Here is a 20,179-nt window from a genome sequence, read left to right on the forward strand (position 1 = left end):
TCAGCCCTTGTGATTGCTGAGCCTTACACCACGCACCACAGTACTTTGAAGGTCAGCTATGCAGGACCCAGAGAGGGAATGAAATCCTGACCAGACTCCAGCATGAGGCCCTATTTCCGGAAAGCACAAATGTAATTTAATGCACCGTGGGAGGATGTGGCTGTGGGACGTGAATGACCAAGTAGATCTGTGCTTGCTCCAGCCTTGATTTCCAGATCTGGTCAGATCCCAGCCAGAGGGAAGGGAGGCAGTTTGTAGAGTTCATGTTCCATGAGGGGTGCAGGAGGCTCAGGGAAATGACTCAGCTCCTGGCATTTTCTGCACTACACCCTTGCAGAGGTTAGGAGTTTGAGCAGTGACCCACATGATCAGTAAATGCAAAATGTCTTAGATCCAGTGGGAAAAAGGAGTTGATAATTTTTACGAGACTGTAAAGTTGAAGTAAAAAGCAAGATTTTTTCTTTTCCGTCAGAAACCACCTCAAGATGTGTTTTTGAGCTTGGATTAAGATTTCACTTTCAAGATTGCTGAAACAGGAAGGGAAATAAAAACCAAAAGAGGGGAAACTGGCCAGGGGGTGTAGCATAGGACCGGCAGTGCCCTGAGATCAATTCCGGGTACTAACAAAAAGAGGAGGGGACAGTTGGACAGGTTGTAATTTGATGTCCCAGTCAGCAATCGTGCACACCTCTGTAGGAGGAGACTTCACAGTTTTGGGGCCTGGGATAAATCCCACAGAGCTAGCTCCGAGACTCTAGCATCCCTGAGTCCTGTGCCTAAATTGACAATGGAAGCTTTCTTTCCGTCTATCACTACTCAGCTATTTTGTATCAAGCCTCTACCCTGCAAGAATCCCAGGGTGTCCCCAATCTGGGTGGACCTCAGAACAATAGTCTAAACAATTCTGACTGAGAAAAACTCTCGCTAGCCCCTCACTGTCCTCGGTGTGGGCTACAGGTTGGCGTTTCCCCGCCTGAGAATTTGTTAGACATGCAGTTTTCACCCATGTTCCTGCTGAGTTGCAACGTACATATTAATAAGGTCCCCCAGGCAATGTTTATGCACGTCAAAGTTTGAGAAGCTCTGGTTTAAATGAGTGGTTTTACAATTTTGAAGTTCACCAGAATCAACGGGAAGGTGCTGGGCGAGGGCACCTGGTGTAGGAAACATGGCCTGAGACGTCATTGCCCAGGGATGCTGTGGCTCCTTTCTCAAAATTAGGCACCAGGATGGAGAATCCTGTACCTTCCACCAGAGCCGAAGATGAGAATCCAGGGAAGCCAATGCTCCCCAGGGACTGGAACCAGCCCCCTTCCCTCGGGTTATTTTAGTTTTGCCACCTGGTTAAACAGAGCTGTGGACAAGAGGTTCTAGGGCCTCTGTACCAAAGCCAGAGTAAATGGAATGTGTTTTTCTCACCTTTAAAACAAACAGAGCCTGAGGGGCTGCTGCTGAGAGCTGTGAAACCAGGAGGTCCCTATCTGAGGACATGCTGGGACAGGTTGGTGACCCTGCTCTGCCCCTTTTCTGGAGTGTTATTTATTTTTGTTAATTTATCATCATCATTGTTGGTCTTCTTGAGACAGAGTCTCTCTGTGTAGCACAGACTGACCCTGAAATCAGGATTCTCCTGTTTTGGCCTCCTCAATGTGGCAATTACAGATGTGTGCCACCGTGTCCTGCTCTGGGGCATTCTTAATAAAGATACTTTGAATCCAAGACTTCTGTGGGGGATGCTGGGAAATGGAGCCCAAGCCCTCGTGGATACTAGGCAGCCGAGCTGCATACCCAGACATTCATTCGTTCATTTATGAGACAGGGTCTTGTAAGTTGCCCAGGCTGGCCTTGAACTTGCTATCTTCTTGCTTCAGCTGGGATTATAGCCAGGCTCCACCGTGTCCAGCAGTTCCAAAGCTGTTGTCTTTGAATCTTCCTTGTGACTGTTCAGGGTTGCCCCGGGCAGCACGATAGCCACATACCTCACGGTGTGTGAAGGGTGCCCCTTGCCAAGGTCCCTGCCATTGGACTCTCAGTCCAGACTCTGTTGGATTCCACTGCACTTGTGCTACAAAGATAACACCTACATGCACAAAGGTCCTGTGAAAACAAAATTACTCTCCAATAGAAACATTTACCAAAGAAGGTCACGGCAGCCCTTGCCCTTCCACAGAACAGAGATGAGAACCAAATTATAAATTCACATCCTAGATAAACTACGCATCGAAGTAACAATGTTGCCATAGAGTGATTTTAATCTAGCAGCTGTGCTACGCATTTACAAATATGACTTCATTGCTAATTGTGAGGTTAATGTCACTGTTGCGTTCATGTGACAGGTGTTAAAACTAAGAAAGCAAGTCATATGTATTTTGCCCAAGGACACAAAGGCAAATTGGTATCAGAAACACTGCTCTCAACCATAGACCATGTGTGACTGCTTAAGAACAGCTCCTTGTGGGGATAAGAGTGGACTCATTGGATACAACAGTGATTTTTAAGGGTGTGTGTGTGTGTGTGTGTGTGTGTGTGTGTGTGGCACTGGAGCTCTTTTGGTCTCTATATCATTAATTGGCATGAAGGCAGGAGGCCCATGTTATAAATCAGATCCACTCACAGCTCTTCTGACTGAAGACAGAGGCCATGGTCCCCAGCCCCTCCCACCCTGCTTCCCCCACGTTCACGCCCAGAAAGTGTTTCCGTGGCCTGGGGTGCTTGCAATCCCAGATCCTTCCCCTGCCCTCTTCAGCCCTGGGTCAGCTGAGAACAGTCTCTGGTTGTTCTGGGAAGGAGGTTCTGTGAGAGCTCTTTCAGGTTCTTGGTGTCCTTAACGAAGAATTGGACAGGACACACAGAAAGGTCCTGAGGGTGGACATTCACTGCAGGTACAAGAGAAGCATGCTCTACAGGGCGAGGCCTGGCCTGGAAACAAACTTACAGTGGCCACCAGGGGAAGGAAAAGGGGTCTTTCATGCTTAAAATTCCTCATTGGTTCCCCCCCATGAAAATAAGGCCTCAGGATAGTTGTCCTGTTGATATAGGGAAATAAAACTCCCAACCTACTCCTGTTCTCTAAAACTGAAGAATGAATTTTAGGAACAACGGAGGTTAAGAGCAGAATGTATTTATTGAAAGAAAGGAAGCTTACAGAAGGGGTCCCAAGTGGGTTCCCAAGGACTCTGTCTTTTGTAAGGACTTTTATACGGTAAAACCATGGGCTCAAGGTGGAGGAAGACTGGGAACTCACAACGCAGATGGGCATACGGTGGACATAACTATAGTTAGCCAATAAGATCAATAATTCAGGTAAAATTGATTGCATTAGGGACAAATGGGGAAGCCAGTCATACAGAAAGTGGGCGTTCCTAAGGAGCAGTGACTCTTTCCTAGGGGGATGGGAACTATTTAGGGTATCAATCCTCAGGATGTGAGTGCATTTGTATGGTCTTTTGTCTTGAGGCCTGGCCCACAGCAGGAGGCGTCAGTCTCCCCCTTAGTTGCCAGGTGTCTGCACTGGCTCCACTGAGGACCTAGCCCTGTCTCACTGCCTATGATATTTTTAACTAACTCAGCTGCCTGCAACACTATCAGAAACTTCCTAGGCTAGCACCAGATTTAAACCACTCTATGGGAAAACTTGCTTGGTACCTGGCAGAATTAAAGGCAGCCCTTTTCTGATTGGTCTTGCAAACACAGCTGGATTCCCGTGAGGGAGTGAAAGTACTTTTTTTTTTTTTTTTTTTTTTTTTTTTTGTCTTTTTCCTTTTTTATCGGTACCAGGGATCGAACTCACGACTGCTTGCTTGCAAGACAGGTGCTTATGCCGCTGAGCTAAATCCCCAGCCCCGAAAGTACTTTTTGATTGGTTCTGGGCATGGGGCTCCAGAGCCCTAGGGTCACCATATGTGCTGTGTTGTATCCATGTTCTCTGGATCCTCATGACCTTGACATATTCTACCCAGTTGTTTGAGGGTCTGCCCCAGCTCTGATTTCCTACCTCAGTTCTGTTGTGGTAACAGAGGCCACAGAGTCCGTAGGAGAGGAGTGGGGCAGGCATCACCTTTGAGGGTGGGCAGAATACTTCTAAGTGTGAAAAACGTGATTTAACTATTTGTTTGTTTTTGAGACTGGGTCTTGTGGTGTAGCTCAGGCTGGCTTTGAACTCATGTATCCCAGGCTGGCCTCAAACTTGTAATGTTCCTCCTGACTCAGCCTCCTAAGTGGTGGAATTACAGGCTTAACTCCTGAATTTACAATTATTGGAAGCAGAAGGAGTGGGTGCTTCGAAAGTGCTATAATAAAAATTTTTGGCTAGGTGTGTTGGTGCATGTCCATAATCCCAGCACTTGGGGAGGCTGAGGTAGGAGGATCTCAAGTAAAATCCTGGCCTGGGTAATAAGGCAATTTGGTGAAATCTTGTCTCAAAATTTAAAAATATTTTAAAGAGCTGGGGATGCAGTATGGGCCTGTGTTCAATGCTCGGTACCACTGAAGAAAAATCCAGTTAAATTCGAACACCTGGGGTCTACCCATGTAAAGGTGAAGTCCAGTTTGATTTATATGTAGGCTGGGCATGTGGAAAAAGCATGAATGAATCAGTATGTCTTTGTTATTTTCTTGTTGCTGGGGTGAAACCCCCAGTACCCAGAAGGTGCAGGAGAAAAGTTTATTTTGGCTCACACTTTGTAGAGGGTTCAGTCCATAGTCATCTGGCTCCAAGATGGTAGCCTAACAGAGGGGAAAGAGCTCCTGGTGTGGCAGGAAGCTGAGAGGGATCAAGGGAGGAGGGAGGATGTATGCCTGGGTAAGAGGCAGAAAGGGATTGAGGGGGCAGGATTTAAAGTCTATACTCAGAGCAGAGCTGAGGGTACTTATGTACTTTGGGAGGGGGGTGGAAATCTGTGCAGTTGGTGAGTCTACAGAAAGTTTGGCCTGGTTTACAGCAGAAACGTGATAGCCTACCTACCCACAGGAGTAGAGACAGGGACCCATTTCACAGGTGAAAGCATAGCTCACTTTAAAGGAGAAAGGCAAGAACCCAGCCAATGTGTGTCTGCCTTATCAACTAAGCTAATTTGTGATTTCAAAAGTTCTTTAAGGAATTTTGAGTGTGATGGGCCTGAAGAAAGATAGTATGGATTTGGAGAATCTTGGGCAACTGTGGGTCCTGAAGTTGCTGTCTTCTTCATCGTACAGTTTGTTTGTTTGTTTGTTTGTTTGATACAGGGTCTCACTATGTAGTTCAGGCTGGCCTGGACCTCACTATGTAGCCCAGGCTGGCCCCAAACTCATAGTGATCCTTCTGCCTCACCTCCCAAGTGCTATGATTACAGGTGTGCACCACCGTGCCCAGATAGATGCTTTAAAGAACAGAAGATTTACATCTAATACTTTATTGTTTATTTTTTCCCCATTTACCTAGTTCCATATGTTTTGAAGAGCTGTGCAGAATTTATTGAGACTCACGGCATCGTAGATGGAATCTATCGACTTTCAGGGGTCACCTCAAACATACAGCGACTAAGGTAAGAGGAAGAACCCAGGAGACTTCTCCCACGGCCCTCCTCTGCCCATCCCTCTGTTGGCAGGAGCAGGAGAACCAAAACCTTGAAGGGAAGAGAGGGCTCAGTAGAGCCAGCTGCTGACTGTTAATAGAGGAAGAAAGCTCTCCTGCCTGATGGGATTCTTTCCAACAAAAGCTCCTTTGGGCTTTTAATCTATTTCTTTGTCTCCCTCCAGGTTTATCCTCCTGGGGGAGAGGCGATTTAACTTGATGCAAATGATCTAAATCACAAATTATGTAGCTGGCTGAGGTCCCTTACATGGTGTTCAGAACTCAGCACTGTGAGGTTCTCTAGGCACCCTGGATAGCTCATCCATCCAGTGAGCAATCCTTGGTCTTGTGGTCGCTCATTTCTCTGACCGATGCTAGTATGCAAAAAATTATGGATAGAGGAACCAGCTGTATTTAAGGGATTTGCCTTAAACATTTGGGCGAAATTTCTATCACATGAAATTAAGATGGCAAAAAACCACTGCACAAAACACATACATGCAGAGAGAAAAATAAATAATGTAGTTTCCTTTCCTGTGACTAAAGGAATAAGTTTATGTGTTTTTGCATATTAACACCGAAAGAGAACATTACTTGTTTTTTAAAATATATGCTCTTATAAATGTAGACTTTTAAAATGAAAGGAACATTCTTGTCACAAAGTTAATATATACAATTTAATAGATGATGCCGACAATTCATTTTCCATCTTCCTCCTCTCATTTGCTTTCTACCCACCCCTCAAAATCGGATTTGCAATGTTATACCAAAGGACTAAAACTTGCAGTCAGTGGTTAAGTGGTGACTGTTAAAACATATTGTAGGTTGCAGACTTAAATTTTAATGAACTCTGCAAGTTTATATAACTCCACTAATTTTACCAGTGTGCCATTTTTTAGGGTGTATTTTTTTGTCCTGTCTTGGGGCTAGAGCTTTTACATTTGTTAGGCAAGGGCTCTACCAGCTCTAACAGTAGACACCTCCTGGCTCTGAAATGTCTCCCACAGTGATGGTATCCTGCAAAGACACTTGAATGGAGGCAAATTCTTTTTCATTTAAGGATTTGCCTTAGCCTTGGGGAGGGAAATTTGGGGCTAAATGAACAAGCTCTAGATTGTTCTGCTGCTCCTTTAGAAAACCACATGCCTGGCCAGGAGCAGAGGCACACACCTGGAATCCCACCACTCTGGGAGGCTGAAGCAGGAGGATTGCAAATTTGAGCCCAGCCTGGGCAAGTGAGTGAGTGGGGAAATCCTATCTCAAAACAAAGAATTAAAAAAAAAAAAAAAAGAGCTGGGGTGTTGCTCAATACAGAGGCCCTAGGTTCAGTCCCCAAAACCAGAAGGAGCAAGCTGTGAATTCAGGAAGTCAAGGCAAGGTTCTCTTTTCAAGGCCACACCCAGTGCCTTAGATTCCGGCAGCATCTGGGAGGCCCTGCACCTTCTCACAGAGGGGAGCACCAGAGTGCACGGTGGGCACAGGCTCGTTCACGAACGCTGTTCTGTGAGTCCTGTTGATGTTGGTCCCCTCTTGCTGATCATGTGAATACACTCAAGAACCTGAGTTCCCCACGAAGGCTCGGACTCTATCATTATTAAACGGATGTCTAACTTGAGCCTGCAGAATGGGAAGTGTGTCACCACAGGCAGCCTGCCAGGGCCTCGGGGAGCATCAGAGATTACTGCTCAAAGCTCCCTGTCCTGGGGTTTGGGACTCCAGACACGGCCAGTGTGTTGCCTTTATATGGATGTGCATGGTGACAACTTCGCTCGCTCTGGTTTCAGTTTCTCTTTGTAGGAAAGAGAATTTCATTTTGAGCAATGTTTTGGAAAAACCGACATCTCAGTAGGCTTCTTTGGCAAACCGTTTTCAGAGTTCCAATGTTCATAACCAGTGCTGTAGATACAGCACCACGCAGCATCCATGTGACGGTGAGCTGGGTCTTTTTGCTCACAGCCAATTTTTGCAAAAGTGTGAGCCTTTTTGCAGCTTTCTGCTGCCTGAGCAGAATCAAAGTCAAAAACTGGGTAGGGTGAGGAACTCCAGGCCTTTGCACCCCTTAGCTGCAGCGCCCCATCCTCATGCCTCTCGGTCTGCTGCTTTCAGGCAGGAGTTCGTCTCGGATCAGTGCCCCGACCTGACGCGGGAAGTGTACCTGCAGGACATCCACTGCGTGGGCTCGCTCTGCAAGCTGTACTTCCGGGAGCTGCCCAACCCGCTCCTGACCTACGAGCTCTATGAGAAGTTCACGGTGAGTGGCCGGGGTGGTGCTGACCTACTTTCCCTGGCATCGCGGTGGTAGGGGTGGCATCTACCCCTGGGGAGTGGAGGTGGCTACCTTTTTCTTTTTGAATTTTCAGATTATGATGTGTTTTTGTTTTTGACTTCTATTTGACATTTATTGTCAGTTCTTGGTTTAACTTGAGTTGGATACAAAGCGAGAGTTTTTAAGAGCTGAGTGAAATGATCTTGGAGTTCATCCAACCAAACGTGTCTCGTTGAGGAGGGAGGACACTGGGAACCAGAACAGTGAAGTGGCCGCCCACGGTCACACAGCGGAAGTAGCACTGGACCGCAGAGCCTGCTGCCATACCCACAGCTGAGTCATTTTTATTAGGCGTCTCGTCCTGTGTTTCTATTGGGGTTTGGGAGAAGAGGTGAGCAGGAGAGAAGGGAGATGGAGCAAGAGGATGGGTCAGAAAGTCAGGGAAGAAAAAGAAACGGAGAAAAACAGCCAGGGGCCTCCACTGGAGCACGGAGCTCAGCAGTGGGCGCTCGTGGGTAAGTGGGAGAAAGAACCAGGGCTTAAAGGATGTCTGGACGGAAAGCCACGTGCGATGCCACCCATCTGTAACCGCAGCTTCTTTGGGAGGCCGAGGCAGGTGGATTGCGAATTTGAGTGCAGCCTGGACAAGTTATCAAGGCAATAAAGACAAAATAAGTGATAAAAGGCCTGAACACAGCTCATTTGTAGAGCACTTGCCTAGCATGTGAGTCCCCAGGTTTGATCCCAGCCCCCTTAAAAAGAAAAAGAAGACAGGCAGGACTTGAACACCGGCTGCGTGAGCAGAAGTATAGAATAGGCAGAGGGTTGGGTTTAACCAAAAGTTGGGGTTCAGTTAGCCAAAGAGGGGGAAAGTGAGAGTATACCAGAGCAGTTGAACTGGTCAGTCATGGAACTGAGAGCATTAGGCAGATGAGTAACAGTGCAAACCTAGATCAAGGAAGTACCCGTCCAAGCTGGGCGTGGCGGTGTATGCCTGTAATCCCAGCACTCTGGAGGCTGAGGCGGGAGGAGTGCGTGAGTTGGAGGCTGGCCTCAGCTACATAAAAAAATTAAAAAATTAAAAAAGAAAGAACCTATCCCAGCGAGGTCAGTAGGATGAGAGAGAAGCGTGGTATGAGGGGACTTTTAACATTGAGGTTATGCAGGTGTCACAGTTATCAGTAAAGAACCAGGTCTGGTCTCTCATGATGGGAAGGGATAATTTCTATGACTCCTATAATAAACTTACTTTGAGCATATGAAAGGTTCTTCAACTTGAAATGATATAGGACTAAATGAACATCACTTCTTAGAAATAGATCTTGGGCCTTGAAAGTATATTTAATCCTTGACATGCTGATACATGACTATTTGGGAGGCTGAGGCAGGAGGATCACAAATCCAAGGCCAGCCTGGGCAACATAGTGAGATCCTGTCTCAAAATAATGTTTTAGAAGGGATGGAGATGTAGATCAGTGCTCCTTAAATTCAGTCTCTAACACCAAATACACACACACACACACACACACACGAGTCTTCAGTGACAGGGAGACTCTCATAATGATAATGGGAAAAAGCTCAGACACACAATTGTATATTAGGAAAAAATTAAAAGGAACAGTATTCAAAGATTAACATTTCTTTCAATGATGGGCTCACAGATGGTTTTTCTCTTTTTCTCTTTCTTTCTTTTTCTTTCTTTCTTTCTTTCTTTCTTTCTTTCTTTCTTTCTTTCTTTTTGTTTTTTGTCTTTTGTCTGTTTTAGACAGGCCCTAGGATGTAGTGCAAGCTAGCCTTGAACTCACTTACGTAGCCCAGGCTCACGGCAATCCCCCTGCCTCAGCAGGGATTACAGGCATATGCCACCATGCCCAGCTTTCTTGCTCCTGTATGCTTTAACTTTCATAATTTTATGTCTCTGTCTGTCTGTCTGTCTGTCTCTGTCTCTCTCGCGCGCCTCTCGTACACACATGCCGACGTGTCTCTTCAGTGCTATCCGTCGGTGATGGCAAACCTTTTAGAGCTTTCAGTGATACAAACAGCGCACTGTGACATGGATGCCGCCGGCTGGCCACACTGCTGTACATCATTGTGCTGGAACTTGTGTAGTTGAACACTCTGGCCATCCTTCCATGTGACTGATGTAAAGCAATACTGTCTTCTGAATGCCGAGCACCATGCTTTCTGAAACCGAGCTCATACTGATGAACAGTCAGGGTGTTGTTTCCCAGTACTCTGCTTTTTATAAACAACATTGCAAAAACACATACAACTTTACACTTTTGTCAGTTATGTCTTAGAGAAAAACTCTTTACTTTCTCAGTAAAGAGTTCCTTTTACATTTATTTTGGTGGCACTGGAGACGGATGGTGGTGTATGCTAGGCACGCTCTCTTCCACTGAGCTGTGGCCCCGGGCCAGCCGTTCTTATTGAAAACTGTGAGCGTGTCCTCCAGACAGGCAGGAATGCCCTTGTTCTTGTAACCTTGCCAATATTGGATATTTTCAGTTTGTTAGATTATTTGCCACTCCGAATCAACTAAAAGATCTTATTTCTCACGGAATTGTGCATTAGACTTTATTGTTTGTTTTCTTCATGGTTGTGATCTTATTATTACCCTAGTGTCATCTTTGAACATGACAGAGTAGAAATCCATCATGTTCATGAACTGAATGAGTATGCTTTCTTTTAGCTAATATACCATCCTCTTATAGTGAGGGGGGTAAGAATTCGTGTCTAGAAACTTGAGAAATAAAATTTCTCTGTAGATCTTATCTACAGGCTCAGAATAAAGCCCACATTTCTCTCTCCTTGCTCTAGTCCCTGATATGCTAATCTTTCTGTTTTCTCACAGCAACTGAAAAATGGAAAGGCAACAATTTGCAACTTGCCAACAGACTTGAAGGAAATTTAAGCAGTTTAATGACACTAAAAATAAAATAATGTTTCATAACTACTGACTTCTACATAAGTAGCACTTAGTGAAGTTAACTGTGCTGCTGAATTTATCATTTAGTAGATTTCTTTGACCACAGTATGACTATCAATATGAGCAAATCGTCAGGGATATGGAAATATAACTGTTATGTTGTCATGCATTCTCACAGTAATTTATTTAAAACAACATGCACAACTGAAATGAAATAATGTCTCAAGGGAATAAGCAAATTAGAAAAATAGGAATGGAATATTAGTAGTGATAACAGTTGTCATGGACTGAATGATTATTATATAATAAATCACTCTAAATGTTATTTCATTGAATCCCCAAAATAACTCTATGAAGTAGGTTTCATTGTCTCCTACAAAATGAGTGAACTGAAGCTCAGAAAGGTTTATATGGGCCAATACATCCCATAGTATTCTCTCAACTTTTCCAGTGTATACTGTATTTTCACAACTGTGTAGCCAGGAAAGACCATATTTCTGACAAATACTTACTGGCCACAATATGAACTTAAATAGGAAGAAATTAAAAGATGCAGCTAAGTAGGAAAGGGACCCGCGAGAGGCAGTTTCTTTATGCTTCTTGTGTGTGTGGTGGTTATTTCTGCGCAGTGCAGTAAAAGACAACTTTTGCTTTCAATACATACATTTTAATTTTGTGCATGTATTAATTTTTTTTGTTTTTACCGGTACCAGGGATCGAACTCACAACCACGCGCTTGCAAGGCAGGCACTTATGCCGCTAAGTTAAATCCCAGCCCCGCATGTATTAATTTCATGGCTGGTACCACAAAATGGTGCTACAGGATGGTTTAAACAGCCGAAATTCATTCTCTCACAGTTCTTGAGGTGAGGAGTCTGAAACCAGTTGCATCCAGCTGAAATCAAGGTTTCTGCAGGGCTCTGAGCTTCAGAGGCTTTCCAAGGAAACCCGCTCCTTGCCTGCCCTGCCTCTGTGCCTCAGCCTGTGGCCCTGTCCCTCCCGTCTCCGCCTGCCAGCTCACACTCGTCTGCTCCGATTGCTGTGTCAGTCTCCCTCTGCGTTCCTCTTATGAGGTTACCTGTGACTATGTTTGGAGCTAACCCAGATAACCCAAAATAATCTTCCTATTCAGGGTCCATAGCCCTTGGAGCATAACACTAATTTTTCAACAAGGTGCTTAAATGTGGATCTGTCATTCTCTCGAATATTTCTATTGAACTATTTTAATTTTATGAGTTTTATTATATTAAACAATAAGTATTTAACCAAAAACTCATAAAAATAAAGCATGAGTTTTTAATATTTATTGTTTATTAAAAAGCACCAAATTTTCAACATCAACTGGTTTTTGGTGTACAAAGTCTGAAAAAGAACATTGGAAATAAATTCTTATATGCACTACAGTGAAAATGCCAGTAGCACTCTACAAAAAAAACCTCTTGACTTCAATGATCACATCTAAGGCAGTCTGCACACATGACAATAGCATGTTCCACATACACATCGCTCACACTGACACCACGTCCTTTGCTTTTGCTTTTGTTTTCCTGGCCTTTTTGCAGGACACCTTGCATCTCAGCCGTCTTGTTCTTTTTGTCAGGAGGTTCTTATTATATTATACAGTGTGTAGTTAACAGAAATATAAAATATCAGTAAATTATTACATTTTTAATATGTTTTGCATTTAGAATAGACATCAGTATTTTCACATCAGCCTTGTACTCCCTTACAAAATGTAAATGATAACATCAGAAACAAATTCTTATATGAACTACAGTGAAAATACCAATAATACTCAATCATAAAATAAGCTTTGCTTCAACTGTCACACCCAAGGCAGTCTGCACACATGATAGGTGTGTGTTCCACGTACACATCTCACTTACACTGATAGCATCTGTGCTCAGCTTTCTTTTCCTATGTGGCAGTCTTGTCATCTCTCTTCCTGTTTTTTCAGGAGCTTCCTACTATATTGTACAATGTGCACTTAGCAGGGAAATAAAATATCAGTAATTTACAATATCAAATATGTAATGAGTGCTTAGAATAGATAGCAACACTGTCGCGTCAGCTATGAAATTCCTTATGAAACCTAAAAGATAGGATCAAAAACAAAAACTTTTGGGAACCACAAAAACAAGCATTGCTCCAAATGTCACCCACAAGGAGTCTTCACACGTGACGATCGCACATTCCATACACAACTGTGATTTACACTGAGAGCGCGGTTGTTTTGTTTCCCTGTATTTTCTCGTTGGGCACAGCTGACATCTTGTTTTCCTGTCATAGTAGGTCTTTGTGACACCGTGCCTGCCTGTTCACCTGTCAGCTCACCAGTGCGCTGCACAATTTTTTGGATAACTCCCTGGACAGGACCGTTTTGTTTTTCCACTGCTGTAAATGTTTTCTTATGAGCCCCACTCCCAACCCTCTAAGAAAATTTCTTTGTGCCATTTTGCACTTGTTATCTTCTTGGTAAACTGCCAAACTGTTCATTGCACACATGTTTAGGGTCCAGTAAGTCATCACCACTGACCAGTGCTTGGGTTTCAAGTCACATCATAGTTGCTGCGTAACTCAACATCTGCTCTACCTTCTGTTTTATTGTGGAAAGTTTCCTTCTGTTGAGGTTTCCCTATCACTATTTCCATCATGGTCAAATGTTGACCTCGGAATACCAGTTTGCTTTTCTTTGCCATACAGGAGGGCAATGTTACATCTTTCTGAAATTCAAAAGTTGTGCTGTACAATTCTTCATTTTGCAATTGCAACATTTCATTTGGAATTTCTGCTTTGTTCCTGTGTGTGGTTCCCACACTGGTCACAAATGTAACATCGATTGGAAACCCTAAGCCAATTGTCAAGCATCACATGTTGATTAGTTTGGGAGATGGGAGCAACACGTCCGTTCAAAACATCATTTGATTTATTACAATAAGAATAAGGATCTGTTGGCTGAGTTCCAGGGTAAATGTCTAAATTGAAAGCATGATAAGTCTTTAAGTCTAAAAGGGCATAAATTTTATGTCAGTTTTGACACATCACTTTTCCATAAGCCTTTGACATTCCTGTGATCACCATGAAAAATCTGTGTAAGTACAGCAGATCTATTAATGCTTTCAATGTAGCTAGGGAAGTGTCATAATAAATACATTTTTGAATATGGCTGTTGGTGCATACAGAACATCTTACTTGCATTTCAGCCTTGCATTTCACAGCATCTTGTAGCATTCTGCTGTTATAATTTCCAGCACTGAATTCCAGGGCTGGCATTCTGTCCAACACAGAATACAGATTGCTGCCAAGATCCTCACTCTATTTTCATACCTAGTTCTGACATTGGATTGTTCCATTTGGTTGTGTTGTGATTTTGCAGCATTTCATCTAGTCAAACATGTACTCACATTGCTGTTTTATTCACCACCTGAATCAAGGCGGTCTGCATTCCTTTTGTCTATATCACTCGATTCTTGTTCCATTTCATTGTCATGGGAACTTTGGCTCACATGGCCAATGTCAGAGTTGTCATCATCATCATCCACCCACATTCACTCAGAGCACTCTTCTGTTGTGAAAACATGTATTTTACTATAATGGATCTTCATCATCCATGCAGGAGTAAACCAATGACTCACTTAAAAATCTGGTTTTTTATGTGCCATTTTACTGAATTGGGCTACTTGTACCAAAAAAACAAAAACCAAAAGAAAACTTTTTTTTAAAAAACAAATCCTGGAGTAATGTGGGTCTTTTAGACCCTCTGTGATGCTTGGGTAAACATACACAAAACCAGTTAGATGGAGCATAAAAGTGGGTCCAAATCTGATTTTGCCATATGCACACTTTCAAATTAATCCAGCTAAAAGTATTACATTCAAAGAAGGAGAAGGATTTTGACTTGGAGTTTTTAGGGAAAAAAGCTTAATTATATATTAAATTTGTATTGGAATCGTTTATTTATGTATCCAACTCCTTTATTAAGATAGAAGCTTTCTGAAGACAGGAACTATGTTTCTCTTGCTCATTATTATGCTTCTTTTCTCTGCTCTTGGGCTGCTGGTGTTTTTATCTTAGTAAGCTGTCACTTTTCTGGCATGTGTATTGATCCTGGAAGATCTTCTGAAATGTCTCTTGAGGTAACAAAACAAAACAACAGAAAATAAAACAAACAAAAACTAACACTGCCTACGGGCAAAGGCAGCTGTTCTGTGAGCTCAAGGTGGCTGCAAGGAGGGCAGGCACTGGTCAGCTGCCTTGTTTTGCTGGAGACTCCCCTTCGAGTGTTGGGCAAACCAAGATGATTATTCATCCAGCCAGGAGCCCAAATTGAAAGGGCTTATCAAGGCTAGTTTTCATCACAGTGGGCAACAGTCCTAGCTCTTGTTCTGGAAGGATGACCTGTATGTGGCTGGCTGACATTTTTAAGCACAGAGTGAAATATTTCCATTCAGCAGATGTGTATTGTGCACCTACTGTGTACACCTGGTTGCAAACGTCCAAGGCCTGGAGATTTCATGATGAGGAAGACAAATACAATCCTTGCTTTAGGGAAGTTACATCTTGTGGAAGAGAGAGATAACAAACACTTGTAGGGCACAGATTTACAATGAGAACTAGAACTATTGTTAAAAACTGAAGAAAAATAACAGTTTGGGGAGAGAATGATGAGGACTACTATGTTAGGTAGAATAATCAGAGGTCTCCAAGGTCTCTGTTTGACATTTGAACAGAGCAAGGATGTCTTGCAGATATCTGGGAGCAGAGGGTACCCAGAAGAAGCAGTAGGGGAAAAGACCCCATGGGGGATATTGAAAACCAGCCTCCAGACTCAGTTTGTCAGTGCAGATAATGAAGCACTTTGACACCAAGAAATCTCGACAAGGCTTTTAGTTTTGCAAAAGGACACAAGCATACCCAGCACTGAAGTAGCAGGAGCCCGGATATTTAATCCCTGATGCATGAGAAGCAGCTATCCTTTAAATTCACTGACTGAATTTAAAGGCTCACAACCTATCTTGGTTGGCTAGGTTAAGATGCAGGAGAGGAGGATCCGAAGGGTTGCTGAGGGGAAGCGGAGTGAGAGGCAGAGGCTGTGGGGGAGAGAAAGCCCTTGGCTGTTGGTGAGCTAGCTTTGTAAGGCACTGGGAGGGCAGCGTAGAGTAGATCAGAGTCTGAGGTAGAGGTCCTTTGATACAAAAATTGGGGCATCAGTTTCTCACAGGAACATGCCAAGCAGGAGGGAGCTTGAGGAAGCCAGTGTGGCCAGCACGCAGAGCAGAAGAAATAGGGTGTGGAGGAATTCATGGATGGCCAAATCTCCCAGCAGCACTTGCTCCCACAGTGTACCAAAGACACACGGATACAGATTGTTCACAAGGACACACAGTGGTTGCCTCTGGAGACCGGGACCAACAGCTAGAAGGAAAACTTTCCTCTTTGGATATTTTTTTCCTCTGTGGATTTTTTTTTAATCTGCTTTTTTCCCCTTGAGACAGGGTCTTACGATATAGCTCAGATGGCCTAGGTTTCATATTGCCAGGCTGGTGTTAAACTCAGGGTTCTTCGGCCTGAGCCTCTCAAGTGCTAGGGTTACAGGCATGTGCCACTGAGCCTGACTCTTTTTTTTTAAGATCAAATATATTTATTACTTTTCTGAAAATCTTGTTAGTAGTTTAATTTAAAATAATAAAAATTATTTTATAATGACTTTAAGTACTATAATTAATAAAACTTACAGTGCAATAAGGGTACCATTGGGAAGGAGAGCTCTAGGCTGTTTATCTGAGCCATTCTGGTGACAGGGCTGTGCAGGCTACAGGACTTGAGCCACGGTAGTGGTGGCTTTGGGGAAACAGAAGCTCAGAATGAGGGCCTTTCCACTGAGACTGGGTCCTGGCCTTCACCAGAATACTCCAAGAGAGAAATCTGGGTTTCTTGATACAGACATGGGACTTTCAGACTTGTATCTGTCAAGTTGGCCTGGCTAATGTTGAGTGAAGTTTGCTCCCCTAGGTCGGGCACAATTTCAACCCGCCTCTGTCAGCTGCCCAACAATGCATTCTGTCCTGCTGCTTGGGGAACACAAATGGGTTAAACATCCAGAGGAAAGTTTCCCATCCAGGAGAAAAATGAGGATCTAGAGAATTTCCAAATAGGATTTCCAATAGGACTGGGGTGGAGCAGGGAGAGGCTGTGAATAATAATATAAAGGCCAATCCCAACCAGAAACCTGCACAGCAGTCTTGCCCGGGGTGACTAACAGCTTCCTAAATATTGGAGAAACGTTCCCTGAGGGAGATAACTTGACCTGCACCTGTGTTCCCAGGCAGGAGGGAAGAAGTGTAGAGCTTTGGAGAGCCACATCCTTGCAGCACGGAGAGAGAGGAGGCTTCCCTATCACCCCTACAAAACACACACCAGAGCACCATAGAAGTGGCAGCTACACCCAACATTTGGTAGCCCTTTCCTTCAAGCAGCATCTGCTACAGAAGTCTTTCCTGCCTTGTGGAGCCAGGGGCCTCCCCTGATCCTGTTTTCTACATAACAGTGAAAGGGGAAAGAGGGAAATGTCAGGGTGCTTTCTGAGGCCTCCCACATACAAACACACACTCTCTACCAAGGATCACCCAGTGGCACTGTATAGTGAGCCTTTTTATTTTGAGATAGGATCTGGCCTCCAACTTGCCTCCTCCTGCTTCGGCCTCTGAATGAGTCACTGTGCCAGGCCCCAAAGGCCCCATTCTTGCCCCTGGTCCACTGTCCTCCTTATCTCAAAGGCAAGATGAGAGCAGAGATTATGCCTGTGCTGTAGCTGCTCAGCTGGCAAACCCACCAGGAGGCTGGGCCCCTGTGAGTGTGACACTGCTGCTCCTGTCTCCCCGCATCTGCTTTGGAAAAGAGACCTTAAGTTTTCCACATAGAGAGTTTTGATTACCATTTAAAACGATGGGCTTCTGTGGACATGTGTCACTTTAATTGAATAAAAAAGGCAAACAAGAAAACACTTGGTAAACAAATATCCCACCTGGGGAGGAAGGCTTACATTCTCACAAGGAGCCTGCTCTCCCTGTCGCCCGCTGAGAGGCTCTGCTGTGGGGATGGGCACCACGTGGCAGCCGCCGGGGTGCATGGTGCTGGGGCTGAGCTGGCAGGAAGGGCAGAGCCTTAGAGCTTAGTTTTCCTGTGAATTAAAACAACACCCAGCAGTGTGACTTGAGAGACGGCCTGGCAATCAGAAGTGAGGTTACTTGCCTTTCACTTTTAATGAAAAATAAGTGTTCGACTTAGAGGACTAAGAGTATGAAGTTCAGTTTTTAAACTCAGTCCACCAAATGACAGCTAAAGACAGAATAGAAGTGAACACTATTGGAAAAACTGTGAGTTAGGACCTTAAGTTTGGTTGAATTGCAGGGAGTAACAATGAACAAATGAATGACCATAATCATCACCACCCCTGGCATTGTATACAAGTTTGCAGCAGGAAATATAACAGTTACATGCCTGGGAATTCAAGACCACATAAAGACTGATCAAACCTACCCTGGCGTTGTGGCACGTACCTGTGACCCCAGGACTCCAGGAAACTGAGACACAAAGATTGCTAAGTTTGAGCCCAGTCTCAGTCTGGTCAACTTAGTGTCGTCATAGGAAGGCTGTCTTTCAAAATAAAAATTTTTTATAAATGCTGGGATGTTGAGAGAGAGAGAGAAAGAGAAAGAGAGAGAGAGAGAGAGAGAGAGAGAGAGAGAGAGAGAGAGAGAGAGAGAGAAAATAACTGAGGATGTAACTCAGTGCAAAGGCCATGGGTTCACTTTCCATTACCAAAAGAGAAAAGAAAAGAAACTGAATAAATTCAAGAGCCCATTTTAAAACACATCTTAGTCCAGGTGCAGCTACCCAGCCATGTACATGTGAGAAAAAAATTCCTGGAACAGTAGCTTAATATTTGTACATTTGTAATATATGTAAATTGTATCAGTTTAAACCGAAAGAAACATGCCATCCCCATCAGTTGGACCTGGTAGCGCAGTTGCACTGGCCCCGCGGGGGCCCCAGAGTCTAGGAAGGCAGGGCAGGGTCTCAGGACAGGGTGCAGGGATCTCTGGACTCTTCCCAGAGGCAGCAGCCCCCATGCAGCACCCCAGGCAGGTGAGAGGTGCACACAAGCCTGTGGGCAGTCACACTGCCGCCCAGAGAAAGTCCTGGGCGGACAGGGCACAAAATATTCACACACAACAACCAGAGAGCCAGTAGGGCGAGGCTGCCTGGTCTTAGGAAGGAGCTCTGACCCCTGTGTCTTCTCTGCTTCGGGGCTTGAAGGACAGGCAGCAGCTAAGTACTTAAGGTGACAGAGGGCTTTCTGAACCTGCAGACAGCTTGTGGAAGAGACATGTGACCTCAGCCTTCCAATATGAGTCTGTGACTATCTGCCACGCCGGATACACCCAGGATCCTACCTATTCTTCTTTCCTAGACACTGACAACTCTCTGAGGATGCCACAGACCCAGGCAGCCTGTGTATACACGCAGTACAAGACCCCTGTCATCTGAATGCTCAGAAACAGGGGCTGGCTGGTGGTTCTCAGAGAAGAACATGCCCCTTACAAAGGTGGTCTCCAGGTGTGCTCGAGAGGCTGGCTGGAGGACCAGGGTCTGCAGAAGACCTGCCCATAGGTAGGGGTGGGTGTCCACGCTCCCAGCTATTCACTCCGCCACTCATGTTCTTCCCCGCAGGAGGCAGTGTCGCATTGTCCCGAAGAAGGCCAACTGGCCCGAATCCAAAATGTTATCCAGGAGCTTCCCCCCTCCCATTATAGGTAAGAATCCTCGGGAAGAAAAATGTGCAGCCCCTTCGCGTGGCATAGTTCAGGGGTCAGGTGTGTGCGAGAATAGCGGATTCGGTGGCAGCAGCTTTCCTGAGGGCATTTTGAAATTAGTGAACGAGTCGCACTCTTTGTAAATTGGAGCCTTCTGTAGGACCGTGGCAGCAAAGGTCAGCCTGTGTCCAGTGGCTTCTAGGGTGCTTACCAGAAATCACATAGGAAATCATTCTAATCACATGAGCCAGTCTTCTGGTGACATCCTTGCTTTTTACCCAGATTTGTAGCTCATTCAAATCTGTAGGAACCCAGGTGGCTTTCGCCCAGGGGGTGTCTGTGGCTCTGCAGCCATTGGTTGGCTGATGGATGCTTGCTCCTCTGGATGCCCTCTTCAGGAGCTGCAATGCTCTCATTTAATCCTCACAGCTCAGCCCCCACATGTACTGCCTCCTCCAGTGCCCCAGCCCTGCCTGTCCTCTGTAAGGGACAGACTGTGATGTGGTATAAAAACAAACTTCCTAGCAGTGACACCTGTGGTTCAGCCACAAAATGAGCTTCCTTACCTGTAGCTGGAATTTGTTATCTTTCCAAAAGCCTAAATGAAGCCTGGTTCA

The 20,179-nt window shown here is 44.7% G+C and overlaps 1 protein-coding gene across 2 annotated transcripts in view; it reads left to right on the forward strand.

Annotated features, from left to right (window-relative positions):
- The window catches only part of Arhgap31 (Rho GTPase activating protein 31), a 115,335-nt gene that overhangs the window by 58,995 nt on the left and 36,161 nt on the right, over positions 1 to 20,179 (forward strand). For both annotated transcript variants that reach the window (XM_003469216.5, XM_063225019.1), the window contains exons 2-4: positions 5,420 to 5,522; positions 7,658 to 7,802; positions 19,480 to 19,562. In XM_003469216.5, coding sequence (XP_003469264.1) covers positions 5,420 to 5,522; positions 7,658 to 7,802; positions 19,480 to 19,562 — 331 coding nt within the window. The remainder of the gene's footprint in view (positions 1 to 5,419; positions 5,523 to 7,657; positions 7,803 to 19,479; positions 19,563 to 20,179) is intronic.

Source organism: Cavia porcellus, unplaced genomic scaffold (assembly GCF_034190915.1).
Source record: "Cavia porcellus strain 051 isolate PalLab524CR breed Dunkin Hartley unplaced genomic scaffold, mCavPor4.1 scaffold_15, whole genome shotgun sequence".
NCBI classification, from domain to species: Eukaryota; Metazoa; Chordata; class Mammalia; order Rodentia; family Caviidae; genus Cavia; species Cavia porcellus.